Genomic DNA, 22,908 nt, shown 5'->3' with positions numbered 1-22,908 from the left:
AATAATTCGAATCAATCCATAGACCTTCCTGTGTTTTTTCCCAACCACTCCAACAGGGCGGAATATAAATTGCATCAGTTAGATGTTTACAGGCAACTACGCTTTTACTTGCATAGAACCAAAGATATCAGGAAATCGACCAACTTTTCCTTTCTTATGCTGAGAGTAAATAAGGTCTTCCAGTCTCAAAAGTAACCTTGTCCAGGTGGTTGACTTCTATCATCACATTTATCTATCAACTGAGGAATAAAGAATTACCTGTTAAACCAAAAGGTCACTCCACCAGAGCTTTAGCCACTTCTGTGGCCTTTCAGGCTAGGTTGCCCATGGAATCTATTTGTGCTGCAGCTACGTGGGCCAACCCACATACTTTCATTTCGCATTATAAGTTGGATGTGGTTCCGATGAGCCACCCAGGATTTTAGGTGCTAGGGGCGCTGTCCCAACCAGCAAGAATGAAGGTGAGATAGACAACTTAACATAAAGAAGTTATGTACCTACCATAACATTCCATGTTAGTTGTCTTTTTCTTGCCTTTTTTCTTGCGTCCCACCCTCCATCCCCCTATCCTTGTAGACCGAGAAGAGTTCCTTATGGTTTTTCACTGGCTGAGTCGTCTCTTTCTATTCATTTCTGTCTAGTAGCCTCTCTGGAGGTTTTATATATTCCTGGATAGGATCCTTTCCTTATTATGTCTGCAGTTAGACTTTCCAAACGAGATCTGGGTATCTAGTGCCAGGCATCATGGGATATGTGGTGACCTCGAGCCAGTATGCAGCTCTCGAGCTTTTGAAGATGGCCGAGTTGAAGCTGAGGATTGGCTCCGAACCCAACCAGAAAGAAAGAAGGCGAGAAGACAACTAACATGGAACGTTATGGTAGGTACATAACTTCTTTTTATGCAGTGTGGTATGATATAGTATAACATATTCAGAGCAGCTAGTAGAATTCAGATATTACATTCACATTTATGTAGACTTAAAGAATTTGAGTTACTCCTGATTTACTTTAGGCACAAGCTTCTTAAAATAAGTACCATGTAGATGGAGTGTTTCTGTGTGGGTATAACTCGCAGGCCTACCAGGCCTACACACTGGAGTTTTGAGAACAGCTTTTTCTAACACCTCCAAGTAACTGAAGCAGTATGACAAAGTGCTACTGAGCAAACTTTCTGGTAAATACAACTAAAGTATTGCAGTGTTGCACTCCTGCTCAGCATACAGTTTTAACATAACCTGCATCTAAATTACAGCACTGTTAATTTTTGTGTTAAAGTACAAAGGTCATTGCAAAATTTTACAAGCATGGACAGAAAAGTGATGTCATAGTAAGGCTTCTCCAAATACCAGACAAGTCATAAACACTGGAAGTCATGTTTCATAATGAAGTTCCTGCTGTCTGCGTATCTCCTACAGACAGAAGCAGAAATTATATGATTGTAAATTATTCTTTTCATGGTCTGATTATTTATAACACCTCTTGTGTAATCTTTACTTTAGCCACAAACGTCAACATGCCCTATTTGTGTACTGTGTTTCCTAAAAATGCAGTTATATCACCCATTTGGCTTCACACCAATTTCTTTATGTAACTAAGATCTCCCTAAAACTGTATAAGTAAAACAGTAAGATCCAAACACCAAGACTGAAAAAACTGTTGCGAAAAGACCAAAAACGCCACTGGAACAATGACAGCGTACTGAAGACAATTTTAATAAAATTCAATAAAACAAAGTTGTAGTAAAATACTACTTCCACAATAAAACCACAAGAACCAACAAATTCAAATTAAGCACTTTTGGTCTGTAGTATACACAGACTTCTTCAGATAATAGCACAACGTGAATTCAAAAGTATTTACATGTAATGAAGTGGTCACACGATAAATGTAACCTTGTCGTTAACCCTTTGAAAGACAGAACGATTCTGACTTATTTTTGAAGACACGTGGTGCAAAAATTCAATTGAAGTTTCCTAACAGCCACTTACTACGAAATAGTACAACTTAAATAATAAATAAAATATAACAGTTATTAATACTTTGTACTGGGTATTATACATTAAAACCAAAAATTATGTCTGTTACTCTAAACAGGAGTGCTGTATAATGCAGACACTAGAAGCATAATGGAGCAAGTGAAAATAGAACGTACTAAGGAAATGTTAATAGTTGTGTATGTATACACTGTCAACAAACTTATAACTTGTAACTTCTAAACTTGCAATGGAACAAAAGTCCAAATAATCATATTTGCGTGCGAATGTAGCGCAATGTCCTCTTTGGCTAAATATAGGTGAAAAGCCTAAACTAAAGCTGAGTGGACATGCTATATCATTAATAGCAATTTATATGAATGCCATAATGCAAGAACTAAAGTTCAATTTATAATTTGTGATTAATATGTCATATACGTTATTCTAAACGCTAAGTACTAAAAGGTGCAGGTGTGTAATTGAACACCTTTACTAACGGGACAAGTGGTGACTAAAATATAATCTTTAACATCTTATTGCAAGGGATACTAAGGTTGGTGGACTACAAATAAGTGGGTTAATTACATTACTATCAAATATTATAATACCTGCTTAATATATTCTATATCTATATCACTATAGAGTACGTTGAACATGTTTTTAAATAAGTAAAAATGTTCTAACCTAGGCAAATACATAAATTACTGTGAAAACTGCCTTCAGTCCAAGTAACTGTAAAAGTGAAAGACATATTGGTTGAGATGGAATAAAGAATTCTGAACTTAATGTAACCAGTTTCTTAATTTAAGTATACAGGTGAGTGAATAAACTTCTTTCAATCCTGGTGGTCGGCATGCATCTAAACGCAATTGCCATAAAAGTTCTATCTTTTCTAAAAGTAGTGAACTTGAACCACCTCTAAGCATAGTTTGAATAGAATTTTCCTGGTCTTGAATTTGCTCAATCACTTTAAACTTGAATGAATGGTTTGGTTGTTCCATACAATGTTTGACTAGTGCGTTCTCTTGCTTATGTCTACTAATCGCATATGTGTGATCATAAATCCTATCACAAAGCCTTCTGTCAGTTTTGCCTATGTAAAAGTCTGGACATAATTGACATAGGGCTAAGTAGACTACACCTTTTGAGTTACAGTTAAATTTATTTTTCAATATATAATTCCTATCTCTAATGGTGAATTTGTTACCAATGTCTATATATTTGCAGTAATTACACATCTCACATCGGGATTAGCCCACTGTCCTGTGTGTGTTGTTATGTCGACCTTCTAAGATGTTTTTCAAATTTTTACCCCACCCATAAGTAATAACAGGAGATGTTCCTACTTTTTGAATGATGTCTCTGTCAGTTGTAAGCAAGTGCCAGTTCTTTTTCAAAATATCCACAACTTCTTTTGCTCTTAAATTAAATGTAAAAACAAACCTAATGTTCGTGTTGGTTGTTTTTGTAAGACCTACTCTCTCAGGTGAATTGTGGTTTAAAGTGTTCGTGTAATCAATCTGTCCTACATCAGTTGGATCAAGATCTAGTTTTTTTAATATTGGGAAGGTTTCCTTGTTCAAAATTGGTTTGTATGTTCCTATGTCCTTCTTAGTCTGAACTTCAGTTATAATGTTGTCAATTAATTCAACAGAATAACCCCTGTGTACAAACATGTCATACAAATTATTACATTCTTCTAAAAAGTCACTCTGCATGGTGATCATTCTTGCAGCCCATAGAATTTGTCCCTTGATAACAGATTTTTTCTGATACAAGGGGTGAGAGCTGTTGAAGTGCAAGAGTGAATTAGAGTATGTACTCTTTCTGTAGATTTTAGCTGTGTAATGTTGTCCCAATAAGTTTTTAGATAAGAGGACATTAAGATAACTAATACTCAACTCCTGGAAAACACTGGTGAATTTTAAGAATTCAGTTGTACTGTTAAAGTATTCAACTAATTCTTTGGCTACTCTACTATCACCTGAGATGATAAGAAAGATGTCGTCCAGGTAGCGAGTATAGAAAGAGATGTTGTTATTCAAGTTTGTGTTTTCAAAGACATGTTTGTGTTCCCAGTAAGCCATGACCAAGTTGGCAAAGCTGCCTCCACAAGGAGACCCCATGGCTACCCCAATTTTTTGTAAGTAAATGTCGTTGTTAAATGCAAAGAAGTTATATTCTAAAACTATTGCCAAAAGTTGTTTGATCAATCTCTGCTCAGAGTCACTTGCTCTTCTGAGCCTAATACATTCTATCACCCACTTCATACCTACATCGTGGGGAATAGGCGTGTAAAGGTCACAGATGTCAATAGTAAGAAAATTATTATCGTGGTTTGAACTCGTGCGTTTATTTTATTAAAATTGTCTTCAGTACGCTGTCGTTGTTCCAGTGACATTTTTGGTCTTTTTAAAACAGTAAGATAAGACTGTGCTTTTTATAAGGTTTGTTGTGTAAGCCGCACACTTGGCACCTCTACAGAAACCATGGTAGTAAAACACAATCACAATTTCAACTTCACTGTAACTGCGTACTAAAAACAGATAAGCACAAACACATATATATACTTGTGCTAGTTAAAAATGAAACAGCCTCCATAAAATACTTTTCTTAAGAAATCCATTTCTAAACCCAATACACACCTCCCTTATTCTGAACAAGTCTAACTACTGTTCAGTAAACCTAGACATCTATACCTGCAATGTAGGATATACCCCAAAATTCCTAGACTTGGTAAACAAAAACTCCCTTGACCAGTTGGTAAATAAACTATTACAACAACAACAACAACAGGGCACAGCATTTTTGACCTGATTCTTACAAATATGGTTGCCTCTTGTGCCTCCTTCCATGGTAAAGTCTAGCCATAAATTGATGACCTTCTCCTCCAAAAAATTCCTAGAGCAAACACCTATGAATTTAAAGACCGCAAACATACCAGACTCACCCTTTATTAATTTTATTTACCTACCTGCCAGCTAGCTGAGTTGCTCTACTGACTCTTTGGAGTCATGGCCTGGGTACAAAAATATAATTAAAAATCATTTTGTACAAATGGTGTGCAAGTTAAAATTACAAAATACTTAGAACAAATGGGTGTTACAAAGCATATGTACATGCAAAACAATCATATAACAGAATTATAATAAGAGAACATATGATGTATAGTAGAAGAATTACTGTATGGTCTATAAGTAAAACAGTAGGATTATTGTGAAATAACAATACAATAGAGGTGTTCCTATCCTAAATAGAATACTAATCAACGTAAGAAGTAATATATAACTAATTCTAGAGATAATGCTTTAGACAGAGTAGCACTGTGGATTTATTTAGTCAATATATAAAAAGGCAGGTAGATTTGGACTCTTGAAATAAGAATTTTTTAAAAACTTCTCAAAAGAGTCTAAGGTATAATTGTTTTTCAGTTCTGAGGGTAGATGTTCAAAGAGCAGGTCCTCTTCTAGAGAATGCATTTTTTACTGATAGCTTGTTTAAATCTTGGTCTGGCTAAAATATGGGTATCACCCTGACTGGTTCTGTCAGTTTAGTTTTTAGAGGAGGCAGAAATCTAATTTTAGAATTTTTAAAATCTATCAAAGTTCACTTATGCCTGCATCTCCACAGACCTTAATACAGTAGAAAGATTCATGAAGGAATTCTGTTTAGAAAGATGCATAGAATAAGCAGACCATACCTAAACTGAGTAGCACAGGAAATATAAAACAAACCATCCTGGTGTTCTACAATCATAAATTATACAAAAAAAGAGGAAGAAATTCCATAAATTATTTATTAAAATGAAAACAAATCTTTTCAATGATAATATCAGAAGCATTACAAAAAATGAAGAACACTCAAATCCACTAAAGTAGTCTTAGACTTAGGCTAGCCTCTGAAGCCAAAGATAACTATACATCCTTCTTTTGCAATGTAATAAAGCTACAAGAAAATACCCTACATTGATCAGAACTTGTTTGTAAATTAGGGTTGCCACCTTTTCAAATGCTCAAAGTGGGACATTTTTGGTACAAACATCAGATTTTGCAGGTCGAAACATACCCACGGCCAGTGCAAAGGACAGAACTTCACTTTTTTGCCTAAATAAAAGCTTATTCGTGTAGTATTCTAGTTGCTTATTCTGTTTCTTATAACATGTAGGTGTTTCAGATACAGAATAACTGTTTTATGCAACTATTACATAAAATATAGGAAATAATTTTGTCCTAAAATCTCAGGACATTTGCCATTTTTACAATTTTTTTGCAGGACACAACTGCCCAAAGAGGGACTGTCCCTCGCAAAGTGGGACAGTTGGTAACCCTATCGTAAATGGGTTTGCTTTTTTGACCCAAATGACATTGCCAATATACGTGCAAACACATTTATGCTAATGTCATTACTGAGACTTCTTTATTTTATTTTTACATTAGTTAACCGGGTTAGTCCGACTGGGGTCAGAGAGCCCTTTTTCAGCAGAGGCCCAAGGAGAAAAGCTCCAGGAAAGTAATTAAAAAATAAGAAAAAAACTAACAATTCAAGCTGTAAGATACCTAACAGTACAAAAACAGAGAAAGAGAATTATACAACATTATTTCTATTCAAAGCCCCAAAATATCTGAACCCCTTATTCCCACAATTATTTCTAAATATTGTTTTCTGAAAGAGCTAACCATGACCGAAAATACTTCCTCCATGGGATGTGATGATATACCTAGTTGCTTAATTAATCACTCTAAACATGTCATTGCAGATGCACTCCACATACTGTTTAAGTTAAGATTTGCCACTCTTTGTCCTTGATGAGTAGTGCACAGGAGTAGTGATACCCCTCCATAAGGGTGGCCTTTAACTGACCTGGGTAATTACAAACCTCTTAGCTTCACAAGTCTCATCTGCAAAGCCATGAAACGTATTATAGCTGACCTCATAAACTCTGATACCAAGGATTTTGTTAGACTTGAGCCTTAATAGTTTGGTTTTATGAAGGGTAAATTCTCCCTGTTTAATTTAGTAAATGTCTTTGAAAGGGTTGTGTTTGCTGTAGTTGTTGACCAGGCTAAAAATCTTTGATACACTTCCGCATGATCCATCCATCCATCCTCAACCCCTTTTTCTCACTTTTTTTTTTTTTTTTTTTTTTTTACACATGAGGTCAGGGTGTCACTTCACCAGTGACAATCATCTTGAGCAAAGGTTTACACTGCCAGGTGGTTAGCCCTGCCACGGTAGATCACCTGTACCACTCACTCGCACACACACGTGCAAATAAGACCAGTTTAGAGTGTCCAGTCCACCTACTGCATGTCTTTGGAATGTGGGAGGAAACCAGAGCACCTGGAGGAAATCCACGTGACTGCAGGGAGGACGTGCAGACTCCACGCAGAAAGCACTCCAGCTGAGACTTGAACTGGAGAACCTCTTGCTGTGAGGCGACAATGCTAACCGCTGCACCACCGCCCCTCACTTCCACATGATGGCATCATACAAGAGTTGAATGATTTAAAAATCGACCTATATGTGGTAAATAGGATATCAAACTGGCAGGCAGAACCAACACAGTGCGAGTTACAGGTGCTTCATCAGGCAGTGTGAAAGATGAAGTATTCTTCAGGCCTCAGTGCTAGGGACTCTCCTTTTTGGTTATTTATTTCTCAGATCTCTAAGCACAGAGCCAGGACCTCTGGCTAACAGAGTTTGCAGACACTTGCAAACTGGGGGTTGTTGTAAGCCACTCCTATGTCACTTAAACCTTCCAGAATGAACTTGCCCAAGTAAACTATTGGAGTAATAGAAATGGCATTAAACTAAATTCTAAAAAGTGCAGTATCATCACTTTTAGTAGAAAGCTCATCTTCCCATCATACTGCTTAGACAACACAACACTACAAAATGAAAATGTAGTTAGGGACCATAGATACTTGGCTTGATAGCTCCCTCTCTTTTGACCATCATATAACAATGGTTATCAGAAAATCCTTTTATTTAGCCCAGCTAATCTAGGAAATCATCAAGATCTAAAGAGGTAATCAGTCCCTTATACTCAGAATTGATCTGGCCAGTAATCAAGTACAATGTCCCTTTTGGGATGTATCACACTAAACATGTTAAACAATTTGAAAGACTTCAAAGGTTTCAGAGGCTGGAAACTCTATCCCTTTATTCAGGGTCTTACAGACTTACTACGCCATTAGAGAACTTATTGTCCTGGACTTACTGTTTCTCCACAAGTCCAGTATCTTCAACAATACTAGAACCAGGGACTTAAATCTTCACTTATTGATAACTAAAACACGATGGATATCTAAGTTTATAATGCAACATCTCCCAATGAATGCAGTATTACACCAAGATCCAACAGTAATCAGCAATTGTTTAAAACAATAGTGTAAGAGTCTTTAGACTTTTCAGAAATCACATAGTTACTTTGTAAACCTGGAATGAGATTTATAATAAAGTGTTATAAACACTGAAAGACTGTGCAGTTTCTAACAAAACTGTCTTATATTTTGATCTAGAAACAGAGACTGACCTTGACATTGATGGGAGTCTAGTAGGCTTGAGAACTTACCCCATCACCAAACAGATATAATAATAAAACATAGAAATTACTTTAAACACATTTCATGTGCTAGCAGGTCACTCACATGTTAGACAGTCAGTGAAGCATTAGTCATGGTCTGGACCTGCAAGCATTTTCATCTAAATTGGTGTGAACATAAATTCACTTCAGTCATTGAGCATAAGCTGGTTGAATTTAAATAAACCGCCATCAGATATAAGCCACCACAAAAAAAAAAAAAAAAAAAAATGAGAGACAGTCCCTAAGACTACCATCTGGTGATTTTATTTTGCATAAAAAAGAGAAGGGAATTGTAACAGATTCAAGTTAAGACACCCAATGAAACATGAACAAATAACTAGAAAATCTAAAGAGTGTATAATAATGATTGCATTCAGTTCTATCCATAAACATGTTCTTACATTATGAGATATACAGATAGGGATATGGTATGATTGGTATGATTCATCACTTCATCCAGACCAGTGCATGGTATAAACCCAGAGATGACACATAGAATGCTTCCATTTTTAAGAAATATACTGCTAACATGAATTTCTTTATCCAAGTATAGATGGTTTATTTTAACAGTAACCAAGATATGCATACTTCACTCATTACAAGTAAACAATTTAAAAACAGAACGTGACGGTAAGAGGCAAAGCTTTGTTGAGAGATAATATCAGGCATGTAAATATTGTTATGCACACAGTGACTATGATTCTAGGCTGTGTAACATGCCAGGCAGATGTACAGAACATAGATTTTGGAATCATAAGCACAGGGGTGGAACGAACTTATTTCATATTCTTATGGCTATAATGGCTAGATATAATTGATTATACCATGCATTCAGCCACAGACCGGTATTTTAAATCTGTTGCATCTATTCATAGGCTAAGTGTTTCCATTTCATTCATAGGCTAAGTGTTTTCATAACTAAGAGTCTGACAACTGATATTGGGCCTTTATTTAATAGTAACAATTTATGTTTTTTACCCAGTCACCTGTATGTCTACAGGTAAATAATATAATAAAAAGATTTATGTGTTAACTTTGGGAAGCAGTAAAAACTGCATATAAAACATATTCATTTCTCTAAGACACTGTAAATCATTCCCATATAGCATCACAGCACATTTACATACACTAATCCTACTAAACATTGATTTCAAAATGAATCTATTTTTATTTACCATAATGTAGAGCAAGTGGTGATATTAACCCGCGGCGGTGGTGCTGCGGTAGTGTTGTCGCCTCACAGTAAGATGCTGCCCGGTTCGATTCTCAGCTAGAGCGTCTTCTGCATGGAGACATGCGTGAATGGGCGTACCTTCGTTGAAGGTTGTGCGTCAGGCCTGGCAATGGCCAGGCCTGGTATGTAAAAATCAACTGCCAATCATTAGCGGACTGGAGTTCCGCTGTGGCGACCCCTAACCGGGAAAAGCTGAAAGACACAAACAAAGAGCAAGTGGTGATATTATTCTATAAGAAGTAATGACACTAGTAAGTAAAAAAAGGGCATGCAAATGGGAAAAGACAATGTGCCAGTATAATTCAAAAGTGAGAAACATTTTATTATTAAAGCAACTGACATTTACAAAAACTATTCTCCACTTTTTTACAGAACCATACATATAAACAATATCAAAGATCAATTAATATTCCTTGCAAATATGCATATAAAGTTACCAGGCTTAATTCAGTTTTTTTAATGTTTAAAATTATTAGCTATAGTCAGTCATATCTGGAATCTGAACAAAAGTCTGATAAAACTGTTAATGACTGTATAGCTAAATGTAATTAGCTGTCATGGCATAATGCTTGATTGATTATTTGTAAATATTTGCATGGGAATGCCATTTTATTCTGAGATTCTGGGAACAAAATACTTTACAGTGAATTAACTTAAAAATATTTTTTACATTTTTTTATTAACCAGAGGAACCCACTAGCCTAAGTGCCTCTTTTTCAGGGATATATTGTGAGCGATATCTGTTCAGTGTCACAAGTCACCCAGTACGTGCAAGGAAACTGAGGGGACCCAAACCCAATTAAAGAAAAAAGCTCATTAGCAGGCCATAACCCTAATCATTTCTATAAACTGACAGTTTAAAGTGACAGAAAATACAAAAATTATTCAAATGTTTATGTGCATAAGTACAAAGGGTTGTATCTGAGGCACAACTACAAAAGTTCCTTTCTTTATTTCACTAAAAAGAAGCAGTTAAAATAATACTTTAAATAAAAGAATCACCCTTTTAGCCTCTGACCCATGTCCTAACTGTGATCAGTTACAGTCCTTAACAGATGCACAAAGGGATCTACCAAAGTTTCCTGACATCACTGGTCATCTTTCAGAATTCTGCATAATAAGTTACACCTGACTCACTATAGCTCTAGCTGTATTAAGAATTAATTATTATGATTGGTTTGACACCTCCAGAGTATGGGGTGCTGCAGGTTTACCATATCAGAAAGACTAGAATACTTCACCTGGTCATTAATATTTAGTAATGCTCCTCAGGGAATGCTCTCATCAATGCAGCTCTGAAAGCTATGGGTATAATAATTGGGTCATAGTATTCCATTCATAAATATGATGTTCTTAGATAGTAGCTTTTCAAATAGTAGCAGTTACTAAACTGGTTTAACCTGACGTTTGTCACTACATATTATTATTATTTTAGCATGTTTCCTTCTAATACATTAAATAACGATCTGTATGCCTTTATTTTTTTACTTCAGTGTTTACAAATTGCTGCCTGTAGAGTAAGCATTCTTGCAAGAAGAGTGACAATTCATTCATGTCCCTCTGTATTTTAAAATCCCTTTACAGTATGCTTACATGTCCCCAGCTCCATCTGCTTGAAATGAAATGTCCCTTTGTTATGTAATTTGGTAAAATGATACCATTAAGCCTACATTACTCTTACTACCACAAAACTTATCTGATACTGTGTACACAGGTATTGAAGGTGGTCTTTAGACCATTATAACTGGCCATTTCTTTATTATTTCCCTATAGGCAGTTATATGGATGAGATCCTGGGAAGGAATACTGTGCAACTGCATTCACTAATAAGCAGCAGACATTGTTACAGCAATTACAGTGTGTCGCCAAGTCTCTTCTGTTTACTTCAAGATCCAAGCAGACAGGAAATATGTCTTGAAACAGTTTAAATACAGATTAACATATAGGTATGGGCAGCAGTAAAAGGTGCATGACCTGTGTTGAAATGTGATATTCTTTTATGTGAAAACATCACAAGCACAACAGTTGTATAATTAAACCATTTACTATTTATGTTCCTCAGTGTTTGGCAAGGTGCAATTCCATATGCCAATTTGTCTATCAGTTACTTATGAATTTAGGCCATGTGTGTGTGTGTGTGTGTGTGTGTGTGTGTGTGTGTGTGTGTGTGTGTGTGAAAAGTTATATATAAGCTAGAGGAACTGCATAACATAATATGGACTAAGTAATTTAATGTCTTAAATGTAGATTTCCATAATTTCACATTTATGCCTATCTAAGGACATGCACTTATTTTGCTAATGTTGTTGTTCTGATTTGATCAATTGATGAATTCACAGAGGTAGAGTACCTAAGATCTACTGGCCATTTTTAAACAGCAGAAAACAAAACTTATAGGTTCATAGGTTCATACTAGGCTATCTGCCCTAGGGCATTTATAAGCCTAGCCAGAGTGTGTGTGGCTTTCACCACCCCTTTGGATGAGAATACTATACCCATTAGTTTGCTGTGCCTCTGTCCAGCAGTGATACAGAGATGATTCCCGGGGTAAACCTACGATCTCCCATCCACTCGTCAAGATTTCTCTTGAACAGAGTCAGTGAGGGGCTCTGCCTAACATGGACTGGGATTCTGTTCCATAGTGTAGGGAGTCTCTGGGTGATGAATCTGTCCCTCCAGCATGTCCTATTTATATCCGTGTTGAGGTTTAAGTCTCTTGCTCTCGTGGCTCTGGTGGATTTGGATTTTTTGAGGTGGAGCATGTCCATTAATTCCGGGTTGGACATGGCCTTGTATGTCAGGCACAGATCACCTCTGAGCAGACGGTATGCGACTGAATAGAGCTGGAGTTTCTTCAGTCGGGCATCGTATGACATATGTTTGAGTCCCTTTATCCTTTTGGTGAGGAACTTTTGGGGTCTTTCCAACTGCTGCAGGTGTCGGGTAAGGTACATTCCGAATCATGAAGGAAAAAAAAAAGACAGAGACAGATCTCTCTCTCTCTATATATATATGTGTGTGTGTGTGTTTTTTAATTAACTTGATTTCTAGTTCTTCTACATACACCCTATTCTCTGCTTCCACCCATGTTTCTGTTTTGTCCTAGGTTTTCAAGTCATTGTATTCTGAAGAAGTATGCAACAGCAGCTGTTTTACTACTATGCTTATCTTTAGATCATTGTTATTTAATTTTTCATTAAATTTGTGAAGGAAATAGTCAACCAAATCAAACAAGACTTGGCTGTGAATGCTCCAGCATAATATTGATAGAAAATATGTAAAGTCATTATTAGTTTTTTTTCTATAAAATCATAACCATTCTTCTGTTATAATGGCATGGACTATGTTTGTCTCACAATCTACAAAGATAAAAATCATTGTACATTCATTTCAGATTTATGTAAAAATGACAAATTTCAATGTCATTTTAACTGACAAGTTTTGTAATGTTATTTTGTTAGAGGATAAAAAATGTATTCCAGAGAAAAATAAATCTCTGGTGCTGCAGTCCATTAAGGGTACTTCTGTTGTGCAGTATTGGTGAATATGTGCTCTGGAAGTATTCACACAGAGCTTTTATAATTCTAGATCATCTGGATAAAATAAATAAATAAAAGTATTCTGCTGTGCAGTATTGGCGATTATGTGCCCTGGAAGTGTTCACACAGAGCTTTTATAAGTCTAGATCATCTGGATAATGTAAATAAATAAAAATATTCTGTTGTGCAGTATTGGCGAATATGTGCCCTGGAAGTGTTCACACAGAGCTTTTATAAGTCTAGATCATCTGGATAATGTAAATAAATAAAAATATTCTGTTGTGCAGTATTGGCGAATATGTGCCCTGGAAGTGTTGACACAGAGCTTTTATAATTCTAGATCATTTGGATAAAATAAATAAATAAAAGTATTCTGTTGTGCAGTATTGGTGAATATGTGCCCTGGTAGTGTTCACATGGAACTTTTATAATTCTAGATCATTGGGATTAAATAAATAAATAAAAGTATTAAAACTGAGTGTTGAAGTGTAAACAGTAAATTAAAGCAGACAGATGTCACATAATATATGAGTGTCCACTTTTAAGGGAATTTTGGGGGAAAATGAATTATTTTCTTACAGTTTGGGGGACAGATAAGATGAATCTGGAAAGTAGTCTGGTTTTAAATAACACCTCATTAAAGTTTAGTTAAAAAACATTACTTTTTCATTATGGACTATTTTAGCAACAACTAATAAAATCTTCACCAGAAATTGGATTAGGAACTCCCTTCCAGAATTCAGTGTATTCCTTTCTGTTTTGCAAGAAGTTGTAGCCAAAGAAACTGTCATCAAAAGAAGCAAATAAACATCACATTTTGTTCCTATTAATCTATAGACTACAATGTCAAACTTGATAGAACTATGGAACCAATATTCATTTCATCTGTTGAACATTAATACTTAAGATTATTTTCTTATATTGGCTGAACTTGCATCTTCTTTTCAAGGGTTATTAGCGCTAGTTCTGACATGCACTGTATATATTGTACATAGTTATATTCTGAATTTTTCTTTTTGTTTTTTCTTTAATTTATTTTGAAAGTGGCTATTCTAAATTTTGATTTGTTTCTTTTGTAACATGATATAGAACAGCAATACATTTGTTAATAAAAAAGAAAGAAAATATTTAATGCCATGACATCCAAATACAGTGGGATTTCTTAAATATTTTCCTGCATTTGTGTGACATTTGAATACCTTATTCAATGTTAATATGTTAGCTATTTTTATAGCTGTCTGTGCCTGTTATTCCATTTACTATTACTTTAATAGCCAAACACTGCATAAAAATGTACAAAACATTAACTATCATTACTGAAGAAGGAGGATTGTGGTGAATAGAGTAATTCCAGTTCTCTTCATCATGTAAAGTTTTAGGTTTGTAAGTTTCTGTACAAAGATAAATCAGACATATTTACGGAATTCACTGTCGCATACAATGAGCATTTCTCCCTGTTATATTCTTGACAAACTTAGCAAGAAGATGAATTAGGGTAAAAGGTTACTTTGTCTGGGATAAGTAATCACAATACAAACGTCATATATTGATGTAGAAGAGTATGGGAATGAAGCTAAAGTATGCACGTTATGTATGCTCTTGTGTAAACGTACATTAACCTCTTCTGGTGTTAATACCTTTCCAGTGACTGGAAATGAGCATGCTCTCATTTAAGTTCATTTTAATGTAGTTATAGATTAATACATTCAAATATAGATCTAAGTAAGTTTTAAGTCACTTCTCTAAAATGGATGCATTTTCCTTATTATATAGCAATATCAGAAATATTTTTTTTTGTTATTGCTAAATGAAACATACTAAAAGTTTGATTGCTTCACATTTACTTCCAGTCATGTTTATATTTTCTAGTCCTTTGCAATTTGCTGTTGAATATCTAAACTTCCTTGCATTTTTCTAATTGAAATCCATGCACTATTTTATTACTATGGATGAAGTTAGATTGACTGGTAAGAGATTCTAAGGAAGCTAACAATAAACCAAATTCCACAAATGGATTTCTTTGACAACTATGTCTCAGATAGGAAGTGCCATAATGCTCTATTCACTTCTGTAAAGAAAATTAAGTTAAAATTTATAACACCTTTAAGAGAGGTAGAATATAAAACTATAATCTAAAAATGTGGACAACAGGACAATTTATTTCCAGAGGTAAAACTATTCCCATCGTTTATCATTTACATAAAGCATGTCAAATGAAAGTGTTGCTTGACATTCAAAAGTCTGAAGCCTCTTATTTCATTTGCTAGAACTAGCTTCTTAATGCTGACCCAAAAAGCTTTGTTCCTTTAAATAAGTGTGTTAGCTAATGATGAGAAAGAGATATTTTCACTTTCACAAGGTATTTATGAGTATATAACATTCTGGGAATTAAGTTAATTTCAATTATCAGATTGAACCTAAATGTATCCCATTTAATGAAACTCTTTTCATCACACTTTTTAATTTATGATCAGTTGTTGTATTTCAGATGTGGAAGTAAGTCATACCAAGGCATTTTAGTGAATCAGATGAAATTAAAGTTTGTCAATGCATCACATCTGTGTCTAGGCTTAATTTAATAGTCTCTTGCTTGGTATTCTCAAAATTTCAGCCTTTGTGAAATTATAGTCTTGAGGAAAGAATCTGTGACTATTCTTTACTTTTGGACTGAAAAAGGAAACAAAAATAGCTTGGTACCAAGGTCTCACATACACCTGACTCAAACCCATGTAGGTTATATCAGACAGACCATTATTTTTTGCTGTAAAATGTTCATTTACTGCAGAGTACTTTTAGTACTCTTCAACTGATGAAGTGACATTTGTTTAATTAACATTCTGTTTACTCTTAAAAACACACACAACAGCACCTGCTTAGATTTTTTTAAAGTCTATCTAAACCATCTGCCTGCCAACCATCAGATCCTCATTTTTGGGATTGTCACCAGGCAGCCATCAGGGTTTCTACTTAGTCTAACCCCCTTTTATTCTTCATGTAAGCCTTACACATTCTGTGCTTCCACAATGCTGGGTCTAAACATATACTTACCTTTTGACATATGTGCATAATTACATACCCTGGTGTGTGAGCAGTTTGTCGCATTGTAAACTAGCCTGACATCCCTATACCAAGGAAGGATGAGCCAGTGGTAGCCATTTACTCCCAAGATCCTTGGCCACTTCCTCCAACACTTGAGCCACCACTAGTTGAAATAACCTAGCGTGGCACTTTGAATTACAGGCAATAATGGGAAAGAAGCTGTTAAAGGGCTAAAATCTTCTAGACAAAATCAGGCAGAGTTCCAATACTTGGAAGTACACCCTCCTAGAATGAGCCCTGACTAACAGGACCTGGCTTGGTCTAGTAAGGTGTCCATGAATCTCATCCTCTTCTCTGACTGTCCACAGCTGCTCTACCAGAAATCTAAAGGTTTTAAGAGCTACCCAAACCTCATATCCTCTGAAATGAATTCTGAGTATCCCCTTTACCAAGAACACTCACATTTTGACCAATCCATGGATCATTACTGCTTAATCTCGATGATGCCTTTCCTCAATTTTTGAACATATTTCTGTTACAGAATGGATTTCTGTTATAGATCCAAATAACAAAGTGACAAATCCCTGATATACGAAACCAGTAAATTAAAATCATCCTCTTTAAAACATTATGAAAACAACCAAGATACACTGAAACCTGATATAAATACAAAACAAAACATGCAACATAGAACTGAGAAATATACCAACCAGAATTTTCCCTCCCACCTTACTTTTTGCTATTCATTGTTAGTGCAGTTTGCTTTTGATGAACCCTATACTTTAACAACAGGAAATCAGTGTTTTGGGTTTTGTAACAACTAGTGGAAGAGTTAGTGTCCTTTTTCTTGCTTCACGCCCTAAGTGAAGCATCTGACGAGGAAATGTGATAAACTTTGGGGATAATGTAAATGGCCTAACTACCCTACTGACTGTCATACTTACACAATTGTCAGAAATTAATACAAAAGGGATATGCACAGGGGGATGGAGCCCAGGTCTGATTAGTGGATGTGGTCCTTGAGCACATTGGGATGGAGCCCAGGTCTGATTAGTGGATGTGGTCCTTGAGGAGGTAGATGAGATGTAGGAAAGAGCAAGGATTTTGCTGGATCACCTACCCTAGGGAGAAGGACAGGATTTCCAGCAAGGGCTATGGCCTGTGGTGGAGAACGGGTGCATTGTGCTCATTCAACACAATAGGAGCATGCACCAATATAGCTTTCTTTACCTGTCTGTTGTGTGATCACTGCACTTTGGGATGAGGTGCAAATGAAGGTAAATCACAATAGATCACCTCCACATGACAGTATATTTCAGATAGATTCTTGTTACATCTGACAATGTGGCTATAGCCAGCCATTGGGGGAAATTAACGAGTCAGAAGGAAGAGGCAAACTCTTGATGATCTGGCTGGGGAGGGCCAAAAAATCATAACAAGATAACATTTCTAAAGAAAGCAGGCCCCTGTTTTCAGAAGTCCTAAGAAATCCTGAAAGCAAGTTACATTCTTCTACAGACTTAGCACCTAAAAACACTCTTTCCTCAGTCCAGCAGCTGGAGTCCAGATAGTCTAAGCCTTCTTTTGTTGTCCATACCTCTAGTGAGCCATTTCACCAACTCCTCACTATATTCTGCACCCAGCAGTTCTATCCCCACTCCTTTAATGCCCTTTTTAGACTTCTCCCTAATGCAGTTCCTTCTTCCAACAGTTTCAGTTGCTTCTGCTTTCAAAAATACTTTCCTGCTGTCTTAGTTTAGTATGCACCATTCTAAACAAGCTACATAACTATTAAAAATTAGGTGCAGAGGAATAGACCGATACTTCCTGAAGATATATATAGCATTTATATCTTGTGCACAGTCACTTATATCTTCTTTCATTTTTCCTTCAGTTCTAGATATTTCCCTGATTTATGGAAGGAGACTGTTGTAATCTCTCTCTCCACAAAGGAGACAATTCCTGTGACATTATCAGCTGCAAATCTGTTTCCTTCTCCTTTGCCGTCTAACCTACAAGAATGTATTGTAGCTACACAACCAGTTAGTAATATGAGAAACACAACCTGCAGCCTGATGAACAGCACAATTTCCATGCTGGTTATAGCACAACAAAAGCATTCTTATCTCTCATAAATCTAATACACAAAAATATTGATGAATGCAGATTAAGTATAGTCCTTTCTGTTGATGTCTCAAAGACACTCGACTCTGTCTTACAGCCTTTCCTTCTGGAATACCTCTGTAAAATTGGCTACAATCCAATAACTTGGTCTATTTCAATGGCTGTTTACAGAATTGTGAATTCAGTCATTTGAAGTTTGTTGTGTCAGCATCTACACTGCTTTCTTCTAGATTTCTCAAGGCTGTCCTCTCCATCCACTAAATAGTCTCTGGCCGCTGCTAGCCCTAACCTGGATGCCCTAATTTTTATAAGTAATCAGGCCTTATTTGGTTCCAGCCCATCTGCCTTCCTGTTCATCTCACTTCATGTTGATACACAACATATACTCACATATACATAGTTCTGATTTAACATATCTATGACCAAAGCCATAATGGCTTTTATAACGAACCACTGCAGAGAAATTTCCCAAGGCTTAGATGTCAAATCAGTTTCCCTGCTGAAATGGAAACAGGCTTCCCACATCACAAATCCTAGTCTGCGGCCGAAACTTATTCCTACTTTCCCTCACCATGGTGAATTTTAAATTAGACAAAGTGCTCCTCATACCATTAGAAAAATATCCCTACTGATTCTGATCTTATTCCAAATCCTGATAAATAAAAAATATCTTTTTATCCTTCTCATTTTTGCTTGTGTAGTGACATCCACTGGCAAATAGTTCCACAAAACCTCAAAGAAGAAAGTGGGACACTGTACAGTATATATGGAAGACCATCAAACCTACATATTTTAGCCATCCTGGAACATCACATCAAGCTGCTGGTATTCAGCACATAGTATCAGATTCTTGGAATTTGTTCCTCTGTTAGAAATAATACAGTTCTCCAGCTTTCTTAATATATATATATATATATATATATATATATATATATATATATATATATATATCTTCCAGGCCATCTCCATAATACTATATCTTCAATGTTGGAAGGAAGAATGTATGTTTGCTGTTTAAATGGTGGGGTTTTCTGAATTGTGTATGTAATCTTTATGTCACTGTGAAAAGTATTATCACAGGTGAATAAACTGTATTTCTAAGGAAGTGAATGTACTTCACTATCCACTGTGTAAAAGACTGCAAACAGCCATCACTGAAGATGTCGACAAGCTGTATCGTACATGGTAAAGAGAAGCAGAGGTTAACTGAGGCCTTAACAGTGGCAGCCACTGAGGCATAATGATAGGCTGTTGTTAAAATAAGCGGTGCGCTGGGATTTAAAAGCAGCATACGAGTAAGGTGTGAAGATAGGCTGTTGGTAAAAATAAGTGAGGCAATCGATGCCTTAAAAGGAGCATGCCAGTGTGGCATAAAGGCAGGTAATGGTAAAGAGAACTGGGGAAACCTGAACCTTAAAAAGCAGCATGCAAATGAGGCATAAAGGGAGGCTAAATTGATGGATGAAGTTGTGCCTATTGCTCCATTTAACAACTGTATAGAGTTACCAGTATAACTTGACCAGAGGACTATAGTTCTTTCAGACTTTACCACCTTTAATGTATCTACACAACACGTACAACTTGAAATTCATCCCAGGAAACCTTTCATTCCTTGCACAAGAGAGTCCCTTCCGAGTGACCTTTAGTCACGTAATTCATTAAAACATTATCTGTGACTGAAATAGATTTAGGTATTTACATAGGTTCTTCTTGCATCAGCACTAAATTTAGAGACAGCGATATGTGAAATAAAATCATCCCTAGAGCAGTATTGCGTCTTGTACACATGCTATCAAAGGAAGCCCAAAATAAAAACAAGAACAGAAGCAGCCTATAAGATAAGCAGCAGAAATGTGCCCTTAATGATTACAGTCAGCCCACACAGGCAAAGACAGAAAGCAGTCTTCTTACAAGTAACAGGCGGCTAATGCTCAGTCATTTCATAGGTGGATGTCAGGGCATTCAAAGCAATGTGATTTATTCATTCACCGTTGATCAACCCGTGGTGCCAAGTATCTAAATTTACCACCAACATAATCAGAGAGATACATAATTAATGGATGTATTCAGGTAGCTTCCTATTTGTTTGCAAGTTTATCCGCTGTTAGCTTTGCTACTTGATCTGTAAGAAACTTGAGAGCAGATGAAGTCATTATGAAATCTAACACAATCCAGACTTAGGACAACCCAGTGTCACTGAGCCAATGGGAGAACTGTATTTACCAGTGACACTGTCAGATATAAAAGGTAAGAAAGAAATAACAGACAAGCCTGAAACTCCGAAGACAGATCCAGTGAAAGATAGTGAAGGAGCATCTGCCAGGATTAGGAGTAACTGAATTTAGAAAATCGTCATGGCTACTTTTGTGCCGGTAAGTGCACATTGTTTTGCAGAGTGACTTAAGATAGTGTACTGTACTTGATTATTAATAACTGTTTGCTGATTATTTGATAGCATTAGAACTTCATTAGGTATGTGTTTCTAAAAACAGTGTGTGCATGAATGTGTCAGAATATTGTGCATCAATGTCTTAAAGTGAGCAGTAAAATTTGTCCACTACACAGGCCACACAAAGTATTAATTACTGCTTTATTACTTTGCTATGGCTATATGCTGTAGATAATATGCATTATTTCTGATTTAATGGTATGTTGTTATGTTGCGCTGAGTAACAGCATTTTACAACAGAATCTAACCGGGCTATGCAAACAGTAAATGAAAAACTAATAAAAACTTGATCGTACAGTTCTGTGATATAAACTACAGTATGTAAATCAGAAAATGAAGAAGTAAGTCAATATTATGACTTTGGAGGTCATGGATTAGTATATGGAAGTCAACATTCTTCAAAACATCTGTAACAAGCATATGGGACATAATAGCAGTAAACAAAACATACTTATAGCCGATGATATTAGTAAAGCAGTTTCCAATATTTCCTAACTTCATTAAGGAAAAAACATTTAGTTTAACTCTCTGGTGGTTTTAGGTAAACTCGGTTCTAAATTTTAAAGGAATTTTTTTTTGAAGAGAGTGATCAAGGAAAGGGTATATTTTGATAGGTGCCAACACACGTGCATACACACACACACACACACACATGTAGGTTTAAAAGAACAAAACAGAATGGAAATGGGAAAAGAAAAAGGGCATGTTAATGGCTTATACAAAAATTAATGTGCAGTTGTGTAGAGTGTCATCTGCCTAAGGGATTTATCTATTTGCTTATCTTATTTAAAAATCCTTTGTCCGGCTCTTTATACAAGATAGTAAGTCAATCAGAAACTAAAATAATCATGTTGTAATCCAGCAGAATCTGAGGAAATTCCATTTAACACCATGTGAAAAGATACTAAAAGTTTTAAGAGTGACGCACTAGATTTTAGTGTTAATCAGTGAGGACTGATGGTGCCATTCTAGAAACCCTTTAGGTGATGACTAGACATATCTTTGACCTGTCTGCTATTGACAATGTTCAGAGATGCCCAATGTCAATGCATGTGCAGTACCATAAAGGACGAGCAAGTGTGTGTGTGTGTGTATGTATGTGTTTGTGCATGTGTGTGTCTGTATGCATATTATGTCTGGGTGTGTGTGTATGTGCATGTGTTTGTGTGTATGGGTGCGTGCGTGCGTGTGTGTGTGTGTGTGTGTGTGTATGTGTACCCAGACATGCACTGACAAGCATGCATGCATTTATGCAACATACATCACTCGTTTTTATTTTACTGTGCAGTGATGTGGTACAGTGCCAGAATGTGAGTATTATGACTGGCTTAAAATATAACCACACTGATTTGTAATCCCAAGCTCCTCTGCACAAAGCAGAACTAGATCACAGTATTTAGCATAATCACACACTGAAACATTGTGACTTGCCTTTTTGTGAGCTGGAAATGATAGACCACCTGTGGGGAACTTGTAAATCAACGACATGTTTTCAAAATTTTATCTATAATGGGATTGTGCCCCAAAAATTATCAGTACAGAATTTGTAGATGCTGTAGAAGATATAGTTAAAATATTTTGAAACTCTGGGAAGTAAATTTAAATATGTCCATTCTAAGTTTATATAATGTGAATCTTCTTGCAATCACCTTGCCCTTGTCAACTCTGTCTGCATCCACCGCGGTCTCATTCATGGCCAAGCATCTCCCTCCTGTCTTCAAGGTACATCACTCAATTGCTGTAATAGTCTGCACTGCACTGCACATTGTTGAGGCAATCCCAGTTGTGTCCCCTAGTGTCAGGGATGTCCTCACCATAGGCAAAACAGTTGTGTGGCTCTTTTCTCTGTGCTGCCTTATTAGTATCATCATGAACAGTAGCCAAAAGGGGAGTGCGAGGTGCTCAGGTGGCCAGCATCTCAAACTGAGCAGACACTCTACCCCTTTTTACTTGTTCTCCAGTCT

The 22,908-nt window shown here is 36.1% G+C and overlaps 1 protein-coding gene across 2 annotated transcripts in view; it reads left to right on the top strand.

Moving 5' to 3' along the window:
• The window catches only part of LOC122810355 (zinc finger protein 585A-like), a 534,209-nt gene that overhangs the window by 486,094 nt on the left and 25,207 nt on the right, over positions 1 to 22,908 (top strand). The window contains exon 6 of one of the 2 annotated variants that reach the window (XM_044081935.1): positions 11,567 to 11,921. The exons of the other annotated variant lie outside the window; for it this stretch is intronic. Coding sequence (XP_043937870.1) covers positions 11,567 to 11,721 — 155 coding nt within the window. The 3' untranslated portion in view covers positions 11,722 to 11,921. Of the gene's footprint in view, positions 1 to 11,566; positions 11,922 to 22,908 lie in introns of those variants that run through there. 2 annotated transcript variants of the gene reach the window in all.

The sequence above is a fragment of the Protopterus annectens genome, chromosome 8.part1, assembly GCF_019279795.1.
Source record: "Protopterus annectens isolate FY-2018-M chromosome 8.part1, PAN1.0, whole genome shotgun sequence".
Lineage (NCBI taxonomy): Eukaryota > Metazoa > Chordata > Ceratodontiformes > Protopteridae > Protopterus > Protopterus annectens.
This window is presented reverse-complemented; position numbering and strand designations above follow the sequence as displayed.